Raw genomic sequence first — 11449 nt, 5'->3', positions numbered from 1 at the left:
TTGTCCCTTTAAATTTAAAGTTATGGAACCACATGATTAATGTATATTTGTGCAAACTTTCATAACATTCAACATTCCTGAACATGACACAAGAGCTTTTGTACTGCTGATCTCAAAAAGCACGACAGCGCCCTCTAGTGTCTAGTAAGTATATTACAAGAACATAGTCTTAGCTGCAGGTTAGATAATGGAACAAAAAGCACACATGACCCATAATACTATGCAATTTTACTTTGGTTATATGTGGTACAAAAAGTTTCACAATTAATAAAAATCACACTAGAAATTAGGGGTTACACACTCTTTTTTTTTTTTTTTTTTTTAAACAATTATTTGCCTACCAGATGAGCAGGCTGTTTAAGAAACATTTCCTTTCTGAACTGATAGATGGCAGTACATTGAACAATCACAAAGACCAATAAACTCAGAAGACAGCTGCAGAAATGTATGGCCTTTGATCACACTGATCACAATGGTCCCTTCTGAACACCAAGGCTGGAATAATAATGCTACATTTGCTTGTATTTTATGGTAAGCGCTAAAGCAAGAGTTGCTACTGCAGTTTCTGAGAGAGTAAAACACTGACTCTTGTACAGGCTTTTCCAAGGCCTCAAGTCTTGGGCTGGAAAGAGGAAACAAAAAAAACTTAGCAAGAACATTTTATTGCTGACTCGATCTGTCAGACTATTTTTGAAGCTTTCCTTCTTCTGAAACATTAGTGCAACTGAAACACTTCGATACTGTCTATTTGCACACACTCAACCTCAAATTTCAACTACATTAAGAGCATTGGCACCAGTGAAATAAATGCTACTTATGCCATGTAACTGGGTACAGAATACGTAGATATTGACATGAATTCACCCAAACACAAACAGACACACAACACACAGCAACACATAACTGCCTATTTGATAATTGTATTTGCCTTCAAAGAGCTACTAGTAATAGAGATCACAGGTTATGACATGTGTAAACCAAAAGTACTTTGGGCTTTTAAAAACAGCAATAAGAATAGGTGGTATTTTGTTAATATACATAGCAGCAAGAATGCCAACATGTAAAATTAATAGCACATTATACATACAACAATAAAAGCATGCATTAGTGGCTTTCCTATACATTCATATACAGATATTTTAAATCATTCCTCAAAAGTCAATATCAAACATGCAAACCTTTGCCAATCACACAAGATGTTTTTTAAGGTGAATTAATTAAACAGAGATACATGTAAATAACGCTACCCTTCTTAGCATGCAGGACCAAAGTCCAGCACAGTTTGGTGATTTCCCTGCTTTCACACGATGACTTCATTAACTGATAAGTCCAATTGGGTGTCTTTCAACAGGAAAATCAGCAAGCTGTGTTGGACTGTCAAACAGACAGGACCACAGCTGGGACCCCTGGCCTAACATGTGTGCTATATACGTCATGTCTCTGTTTTGATTGGCTGCTGCTTTACAGACACATGGACAGACTGTACATGTGTACTTTTACCCATCATGCTCTTCAGCTGTCATGTTCTATATTTGATTCTCCACATTGCAGGGGAGTGCAGGATCTCTGTCAGTGCTATACATGGTTATGTGCCTGTGAGACAAACCCAGAGACATTTTCCTATACACACACACACACACACACACACACACACACACACACATATATATATATATATATATATATATGTATATTCTAATTCCACCTCCTTTTAAATCTTTAAAGGTGCCCTTTAATTATACACAATTTGCTAGCCATACTATAGATTTTACAGATAATCATCTGCCCATAAACAATGTGTAATGACAGTGTAACACTGTTATGCTTATAAAAGCTTTATAAAATATGAATAAAGGCTCTATAAAAGGAATAATTCAAGCTTTGATATTATAAAAAAAATTGACAGTCAAACCAAAACATGTGCCGTGATAATCACAAAAAGGCCAAAAGAAACAATAAGACATTTCACAAACTAGGTACTTCAAACCCCTCCAGTATCCTTTGTGCCAACTCGCCGGTTGGTCTGTATGAACAGGAGTCTCCCTGTTCATTAAGAACGTGAGTGCACGCCTCTCAGTAGAGGTTCACATGACCTTCCATACCAGCTGATTCTGCAGCTAGAGAGATCAAGTCCATAGTTGCATTCCAATCGCTAGAGTCCATTATATGAGTGTGCACCTGAATATGCTGTGCTTCTTGGAACGCTTCTCTGTGATCTTAATTGGTGCCCCACCTTCTGAATTGCTGCCATCATTCTAGGAAAAGACATGAAGAGAAGGGATCACTCAACAAGAATGGCAATGCTAATAAGTCAGTAAGTAGGTACTGTAGGTTTATTCATGTGATGCTCAAAGTTACAGTTGTGTAGTTCATAGCATGGCTCACCATTTTCCTGTTGAGTCTGGCCATAATGTCTCTCGCTAAGGTGAAAAAGGCTTCTTCCACATTTATGCTAGTTTTTGCGCTGGTTTCTAAAAACTTGATTCCATAATCTATTGCCAACTAGAAGAAAACATAAGGAAGAATACAATGTTCTAAGCATGGAAAGCATAGCACATATACAAAATAAGAGCATTTACATTCATGGCATTTGGCAGACACCATTATCCAGACAGACTTACATTTGTCTCATTTATACAACTGAGCAATCGAGGGTTAAGTGCCTTGCTCAAGGGCCCAGCAATGGCAGCTTGACAGTGCTGGGATTTGAACTCACAACCTATCAATCAGCAGTAACACATTCTAACCTCTGAGCTTCCACTGCCCCTTTTTAAAAATCTATTCGTGAAAAAAAGATTAAAGTACACAAGTAAACTGTGATCTTGATCAGAGCCAAATTTCTGCCTGAAGCACTGGATCACTATCAGATTAGAGAAATGTCAATTCACTGACAATTTATCATGTGAATCCAAGTAATTTTACATGCATAGATGGGGGCTATTTTTCACTTTTTAAGGGAAAGCAGTTGAAGGATTGCTGAAAATGAATTTTAACCCCAATTATGAAGGATTTTGTCTCTGGGAAACAAATGAAGGGAGTTTTATTGCCACACTGCAGCTGTGATGGCTTATTTTCACTTGCCATTTTTAGTTCGTATTGAGTTTGCTAATGGCCTCAGGTAGTGAAATAGCCTTTTACTTAAAATGATAGTATGTGGTTGAAAGACATAGCCTGTTCTTGTTTTGCTGTGGTTTATGCTGATTGGTCATCATGGACCAGTCACAGTGAATTATTCAAATTAGTCTCTTGTTTAATGTAGATAGTCTCTAATTTTAAATGGCATATAAAATAGGGAGAGTTTCTTGAGGGGAACTGAAGGAACTGCACTAGATACAGGGTCACATTTTCTCAGATTTTATGCAACTCCTTATGGTTTAAAAAAAAAACAAACAAAACACCCAGATACAGACAAAATCCAATTTTCACAACTTAGGCCCTTTAAAGCATGCAACCATTATGATATTTTGCATAACGTAAAAACAGTTTACAGAGAGTCAACTTGGCTATTATTAGGATGTTAGTATCAGATCAGGCTCATGTATCGGCCAGTAATCAGAGCTCTGATATTGGTATCATATCAAAAATGGAAAAAAACGGAATCAGTGCATAATACCTAATCAATATAGCGGGTTATATCAGACACTCTATGTCCACATGTTATCTATTCATTATGGCTTTAAAAAAAAAAAAAGAGGAATAGAAAGTAATAATAACAAGCCTGAAATAATACGCCTGAAAAGCTGTACCTTCTCTCCTCTCTCCTTAGACACCTGTCTCTTGTCGTTCATGTCACATTTATTTCCGAGGATCATCCGCTCTACATCTGACGATGCATGCTAGAGAGAGCAATAAACACAGAGCACAACTCATTCAACTCCACAATTGTGAAAATATTACGAGACAATAACGTGTCCTGTTCATAATTTGATTGTACAATATAAATATAAAACATAGCCTGAGAAGAATTAGTAACAGTATTTCAGCATTAATTAAAAATTGACGTCACTAATTAAAAGAATATCCAAACAAAAATATATATGTAAATGTACCAAGTTTCATAATTTGTACACATTTTGTTGCTACCTCACTTTATAACATGGTGGCTCCCAAAACTCACCTCCTCAATGTTGCGAATCCAGTTCTTGATGTTTTCAAAGGACTTTTCACTAGTAATATCGTACACTAACATAATGCCCTGGCAGAGAGACAGAGACAAAAATAGGACAGATTTAAACCTCGTATTCACCTACAGGTATTTTAACCTGTAGTGATGAGAATGAAGACATGGGCTCACCATTGCTCCTCTGTAGTATGCCGTAGTGATGGTCCTAAATCTCTCCTGTCCTGCTGTGTCCCTATAAACAGAACATAGCGCATACATTTCAAATCAGCCCATCATGGACCGGACATACAGTAAAGGTCATCATTAACTCCTTTTCTTATGCATGTCCTGAATTGTCTTGGTTGGTTTTCAGAGAGGCCCTCCCTTCCCAACCCTACCGTTTCCAATCTACACATCCTGTAAACAGAGCAGGCACACTCTTCACTGCACTATTGTGTGAGTATCCTTCACATTAGTCACGGAATGTCTGGGCCAGGCTTATAAGCACTGTGACCCCCAACAGGAAGAACAGCCTGTTTCCTGACATCGTTTCTCTGGCACTTAGAAATCTACTGGAAGGTGCTGACACCATTACGAAATTTTGGCTGATGATTAGTTGTCATACAGATACAGTAATTCTGATTAATGATTGAACTGTTTGTGTTGACCCTATGGTAGTTTTATGATATATGTAGTGTAACATGACAAGCTGCCTTTTTTTGTCTTATTAACTTCAAGAGAGAGGACCAGAGAAGCTGGTGAGGGAAAGACTGTCTTTAGCTGTTTTAATGTAAGTGATAACAGGTCCTAACTTATTCTGTAACAATGTAAATGTAACCACAAATATTACACGAACTATACTAACTACATTGTCATTTATTAATAATGAAAACAGGTTAGAAAATCATTGTGGGATAAGAGGAATAACATACTTTGGGCTGTGCTGTTATAGGTTGATTTTCCTGTTACATCATGGCCTCTCATATCTTTACTCCTTACATAACCACATGTCCTGAAGTTTTATCCCTCTTGTACAATTTTTATTAATTAAAGAATAACACATCATCCTTAGTTTTTATTCAGTTATAGTTATGTTTAATGTTGTGGAACATCTGTGAGACAAGTTAGCTCCCCTTATCACCTACGTTATATAAACAGTCTTTTCCTCAGCTGCCTCTCGTTTTTCTCTTGATGATAATAATACAAAAATGCAGCTTGTCAAAAAAAAAAAAAAGCACAAAGTCCTCTGTGATGAAGATGCTCCTGTGTTAACTGTACCACTGACTGTTACAAAGCTCACTTGACACTGGAGACTCCTTCTAAAAATACTAACTAAACTTCTCCTTACATAAAACTTCACCATATCAACAATTACATACGTTTTTAATCCGGTTATGTGGAGTGTCTGCCATACTTTCCTGTGCAGGTTGTTATTATAGAAATGATTACATAGTAGAATAAGCCTTGCAGCTGGAACTACTGTCAAAGCTGCTGTTATAGAAAATTAACCAACACCTTATGACCAATCAGAATCTAGACTTCAGTGCTGTGGTAGAAACAGACATGTGACTCCCAGGAACTACTTGGAAGTCTTCAAAGCCACTACCAGTCATTTGCAATCATTGTCATTTCATCACAAAATATGGTCAACAACTGCTAGTTAAACAGGCCATTTGACTGACATTGCAAATGGCCAACTTCTTTTACTCACCAGTGTTTATTCTTAAAATTCTTTAAGAAGTTTTACAGACATGATGCTGTGGAGGTTTTTCATCCAATGACCTTGTTTGTTTTCCTGATAAAAAACATTGTATGGAAGTGTGCATCAAGCTTCATCATTCTGAAGCTTGTGGTCAGCTCAGTGTACAAACGACATCAGAGGCAGTGTGGGTGGAGCTTATTGTACATGAAGACTAATATATTTTACATGAAGATAGTATTGTCTACAATAAGCTTATACGGACATACACTTGGATTGGGTGTATTGGACTGATTTGCAGACTACAATGTAACAAAATGTCTTCAAGATCCAGCTAAAAGTAAAATACACACAAAAAAACTGAGCTAATAAAACTGTACTTGTGAAAGCCTCAGTGCTTACCATATCTGGAGTTTGATTTTCTTTCCATTTAACTCTATAGTCCTGATTTTGAAGTCAATTCCTAAAATGAGAATAAAAGAAACAATTACACTGTAATTGTAATTACACAGTAAACATCAAATGGAGTCTTCATGATTGGCATACAATACATTCAAACTATGTTTGCTTTTATAGTCATACTGAAAAATTAATATGTGACCTTAACAAAAATAAATGCAAAGCTCTCTGAAGATAAGCCAAACTGAAACTGACTGATGGATCCGTAAGGAAGCTTCATGGAATGTCTTATCTGAAGGATGAATATCAGCACCAATGCAACTTTGGCTCGGAGCAAGTGAAGAGAATCTCTGTTTTCCACTTTGTCTACTTTTTTACTAGTTGAACAAAAATAACATACAAATATACAAACATATAAGCGCAGGTACTTTCTGTATATGCTCAGAAAGTTGTACAGCTGTACAGCTCACATTTCCAGCGTGGTAATAAGGCTGCTTTCCATAAACAGTTTAGTCAGGAGGCAGCGCCATTTCCTGAGGTGCAAGCATGTATTATAACATGCTTCGTAATGACTCATTTGAGGAGTGGGAAAGTCCAAACCTTTCAGATGTGAGTCTATGATCAAATCAGAGTCTCTAACTATGACGGTTTTCTTAACAAACACCTCATACAAACTTTCTGTTGTAGGAGAAGAGATGGTGGTTACCAGACCCTGTTTTAAACCACAGTTTCCTGAAAACATCAGACATGCAACCTCAACCCTAATTTAATCCCTTATAACTCTCTGCTAAATTGAGCTTTATCACAGGCAGCAGACTTAATATAGCCCCCTGAACAAGTCACTCATATAACTGTCAGGAAAGTTCAATATACGAAGGGTAATTTGTGTATTCATTTCTTTTAAAATGACAAAAACTGAAATGAGAAGACAGCTGACTTAACATTGCAACAGCCAAAGATTGTTTTAGTTGATAGCATGAACAAACAGTCTGTTAAAAAAAAATGAGAAGTTGATTAAGAACAAAACTCTGACAAAAGAGACACCCAGAGGAAGTAGCTTGCTAGGTAAAGCTCTATCTGGCTTTCCTTTTACCGGAAAACAGTGAGCATGCAGATGAGTAGTGCTGTTTGTTTATTATCTGAAAGGTCTGAAGCGACTAACTGGATAAACTAGCTGAAAGAAATGCATCCAGGAGTTTGCTGGTTACATTTATGCATCTGCCTGCTGCAAAGACTTACTGCAAGACAAATAATTTCAGACATATACGAACACGAGTGTGTTACGATCAGGTTTTGAATAACCTGAACAAGATAATCAAAGTATAAACAGACCAAGTGAGTCAGAGGAAGCACTGGTGGATATCTCCTGTGCTCTGGAGGGATTTAGCAGGGAAGCCTGCAGTGTGGCCAAAGCTGGGGTCAACCACCTCCTGGCACATAGAATAGCTGCCCATCACGCCTCTGCCTACTGCATTGTCTGTACAATGAAGGCGTGAACAAGCTGAATGTCACAAGGCCCAGAGGTGGCTTTAAACAGTGTGGTCTGTGTTCAAGGACAGGCTTGATTCTGTGGGACAGAAGGCCTTTCCCAGCACAACAGGCCTTGGAATGACCAATGCATTACCATGAAATGTGCAGTCTATTGTTGTTAACTCTAACCTATGAGCATAATATATGGTATTGTGCTTACATTCATTACATTACATTCAAAATCATTTTTTTTCAATCAATCAATCATTTAATACTAAGGAGGCTGAATGTCAATAATATAAACTTTAAAAAAAAAAAGAATAAATTTACAATACAAATCTGGGGCATACAGAGAAACTTCGACATTCGACATACACGAGCCAATAATCTAAGATGCAAAGGGCACAAAACAGGCAAAATTTAAAAAGTGCCTATTTTTGTTTTTGCCATGTTCTTAACAGCAATGTAATGAGTTTCTTACACAATAAAAAAAGCATGATTCAGGAAAATCCTTGGTAAACAGTTTATCCTGGATCAGACAAAGCCAGATAATATCGGTATGACGCATTGATTTAAGATCAATGCAAATGAAGTAAACTGAACAAATCTCAAAGACCAAAACTGGACATCACGCAGTAGCAGTCAGCCAGGTATAAAACCTGATTATCCTGATTGCCAAAACAGTAAAACATGTTTTAGGTTTGAATCCTCGGTTCCTGCTCAGTCTAGAGTTAGGCAGTGCTATAGATGCACTGAAATGTTGGTATGGCTCGGAAATGCTGGTACCTGATACCCAGTAATCGTTTCAACTGTCTGTTGATCTCAAACTGAATTACAACAAACAGACTGGCAGGTGAATAACATAACCAGCATCTTACTTCTGTTAGATAAAACATGCCACATAAGTGCTGCCAAAGGAACCAGTAGATCTCCTTTTAAGGAGGTTTCATGGTTTGCATATGTGCATCATTTGGATTCTTTCAATAAATTTCCACAGTTTACATTCCTTGTTCAAGATGTTTCAGAAGATGCCAGCATGCCTGGTTTTTCAAAAAATAAGTCGAATCTAGAGGCCTTTGTAAGAGCAAAAAGCCAGCTTCCTGTTTCCCCTGATTAACGATAACGGTTTCCTCATAAGCTCAAACGAGCTGCAGATAAGAATAAACATTATAATACAACAAACCGTGCTCCTATGTGGGATTTAACAGAGATACGCCCTGAGTGAGGAGCTAAAGGAGCCCCATCGCGCACCGAGCCGGCGAACTGACCGATGGTAGAGATGAAGGTGGTGTTGAACGCGTCCTCGCTGAAGCGGAACAGAAGACACGTCTTTCCCACTCCGCTGTCTCCTATGAGCAAGAGCTTGAAGAGGTAATCGTAGGTTTTAGCCATTTGCCACGCCGGAGCTCCTATTGTGAATATCTGATCGCAGTGTGCCTCTTGGCCATACCACTGACACTAATTCATGCAGGACAGGATGAGGGGGCGGGGCTTCGCCGTCTGACGTCAATGGCCTTCTATGGCGCGCGGATAGTCGCTGTAGAAATTTCAGACTCGGTTCTGATTCGGTTCCACGTGTTGGGAATCAGTGGAGACGATTCCACTCAATCTTTTTATTTATTTATTTATTTTTTATTTTATTTTATTTTTATAAATAATGGACCCAGCAAACACAGAAGATTTCCCTAACGTTAGCATTTGGTTCCCCTTTTGTTAATTTTTGAGAAGCATTTCATAAGGTTTTGAGAATGTATTATTTAAGTCAGCAGTGTTCCTGAAACCTTCTGGGAACTTTAAAACACAGTCTTATGGTCATATTACAATTGACAAGGAACACTTGCCAAAGGTTCTGGGAACATTCCTGTAATGTTCTTTGCCTGGCTTGCGTGTTCTCCCTGTGCTTCAGGGGTTTCCTCTGGGTACTCTGGTTTCCTCCCCCAGTCCAAAGACACGCCTTGTAGGCCGACTGGCAATTCCAAATTGTCCGTAGTGTGCGATTGTGCCCTGCGATGGACTGGCACCCCATCCAGGGTGTCACTTACATTTACATTACATTTATGGCATTTGGCAAACGCCCTTATCCAGAGCGACTTACAATAGTGCTTTGAAGTCTATCAAAAATACATTCTGATACTGGCTCACTAGGTCACAAACTAGGAATACCATCAGTACAAAACTCTGTTGGGGAGGGTTTTTTTTTATTTTTTATTTTTATTTGTGCTAGTAAGTAACATAAGTACTTTATGAAGAGGTAAATCTTTAGACGTCGTTTGAAGACTGCCAGTGACTCAGCTGTTCGGACATCTAAGGGAAGTTCATTCCACCACCTTGGTGCCAGAACAGAGAAGAGTCTCGATGCATCCCTTGCCTTGTGGCCCCGAGTTCCCTGGGACAGGCTCCAGGCTCCCTGCTACCCTGTGTAGGATAAGCAGTACAGCAAATGGATGGATGGATGGTCTCAAAACAAATAGGTATTATTTTTGTGAACAAAAGCTAATGTTCCAGGAATGTTCTCTTACCCATAAAACATTACACTGACATTATATTTCCGCAAAGAAAATTTTCCTGGAAAAACAAATGGGAACTAAAAACGATTGGCCCTCAGAATCTTTCTCTAACCAAAACCAAACATTCCCAGAATGGTATGGGAACCAGTACTTGTTAGCTGGGGAAATCTTGTAAAACAAATGTGTCATGTCAAATAAATAGGCCTACATAACAGGCCTTCTACTACGATTGTTAATTATGTAATATCCTACGAGCAATATATCGAGTAACTGACATGTCAGACACAATATGCCAAAGATTTTTGCCATAATAATTATAATTTTTGCTCTGACAGTGAAAATAGTTCCAAAAGAAGCCCCAGTTGGATAGAGCATTGCATGTTACCATGGCAACACACAGACTGACTGACAGCCCATATGTTAATGGTGTCAGTGTAATGAATTATTGCTAGAATTTTAATTTAACATAGCGAACACAGACTAGCAGAGTGATACAGTGATACACTGAAAATATCTCAGTGCTGTTATACTAAATATCAGCACTCTCGGAACGCGACTTGTCCAATCAGATCAATAACTGTTGTATAATATAGATTGACATATTAACTTTATCAACATTTCCTTTAAAATGTCAGTTTAACTGACATTAAATAGTTTCTACTGATAGGCAAAGCAAAAGGATTTTTTGCTTGACTCCTGATTTTATAGTTTTATTAAACAACACTTCATCTGTAGCTGTTAACTGGTCATATTCTATGTGCATGGAGAGCAAACTGTACTGTGAGAACTTTATCACTCTGAGGTGCTGTTATCTCTCTGCCTGTACAGTAAGCTCTGTACACGAATCTGAGCCCAATCAATTTGTATAGAATCGAATACAAAGCTTTAGGGTCAACCATCGAATCAGAGAATCGACTCACTTCGGAATCGACTCCGTGCTCTAAGTTTCTGTGTAAAAAGATGTGCTGCTATTCATACCTCGCACCTCCAGGGTTGTGGGTTCGAATCCCGCTTCCTCCCTGTGTGCACAGAGCCTGTTCTCCCGTTGCTTCAGGGGTTTCCTCCGGGCACTCCAAAGACATGCGCTGTAAGCTGATTGGCATTTCCAAATGGTCCGTGGTGTGTGCATGTGTGTGTGTGTGTGTGTGTGTGTGATTGTGCCCTGCGATGAGTTGCTACCCCATCCAGGGTGTCCCCCGCCCTGTGCCCGGAATTCCCCCTGGGATAGGCTCCAGGTGTAGGATAAGCGGTACAGAGAATGAATTAATGGAT

The 11449-nt window shown here is 38.6% G+C and overlaps 1 protein-coding gene across 1 annotated transcript; it reads right to left on the bottom strand.

Moving 5' to 3' along the window:
• Window positions 1-213: 213 nt before the first annotated feature.
• Window positions 214-9163, bottom strand: rab8b (RAB8B, member RAS oncogene family). The gene is made up of 7 exons (XM_026919443.3): window positions 8939-9163; window positions 6204-6264; window positions 4295-4355; window positions 4118-4195; window positions 3747-3836; window positions 2386-2502; window positions 214-2255 (listed from the first exon to the last, which is right to left on the bottom strand). The coding sequence occupies exons 1-7, from the start codon at window positions 9060-9062 to the stop codon at window positions 2163-2165; spliced, it is 624 nt and encodes a 207-aa protein (XP_026775244.1). The 5' UTR covers window positions 9063-9163; the 3' UTR covers window positions 214-2162.
• Between the last annotated feature and the right edge of the window lie 2286 nt (window positions 9164-11449).

This window comes from Pangasianodon hypophthalmus, chromosome 9 (assembly GCF_027358585.1).
Source record: "Pangasianodon hypophthalmus isolate fPanHyp1 chromosome 9, fPanHyp1.pri, whole genome shotgun sequence".
In the NCBI taxonomy this organism is placed as follows: domain Eukaryota; kingdom Metazoa; phylum Chordata; class Actinopteri; order Siluriformes; family Pangasiidae; genus Pangasianodon; species Pangasianodon hypophthalmus.
Note: the sequence above shows the minus strand (reverse complement) of the source record. Positions and strands in the feature narration are given on the sequence as shown.

What these genes read in the sequence shown, in the direction of transcription:
- rab8b (XM_026919443.3), bottom strand. Translation starts at nt 9,062, where the DNA reads ATGGCTAAAACCTACGATTACCTCTTCAAGCTCTTGCTCATAGGAGAC. An exon ending in CACCTTCATCTCTACCATCG is followed by an intron (nt 6,265 to 8,938) that starts GTCAGTTCGCCG and finishes TTCTCATTTTAG; the next exon opens with GAATTGACTTCAAAATCAGG. An exon ending in CCAGACTCAACAGGAAAATG is followed by an intron (nt 2,256 to 2,385) that starts GTGAGCCATGCT and finishes GTCTTTTCCTAG; the next exon opens with AATGATGGCAGCAATTCAGA.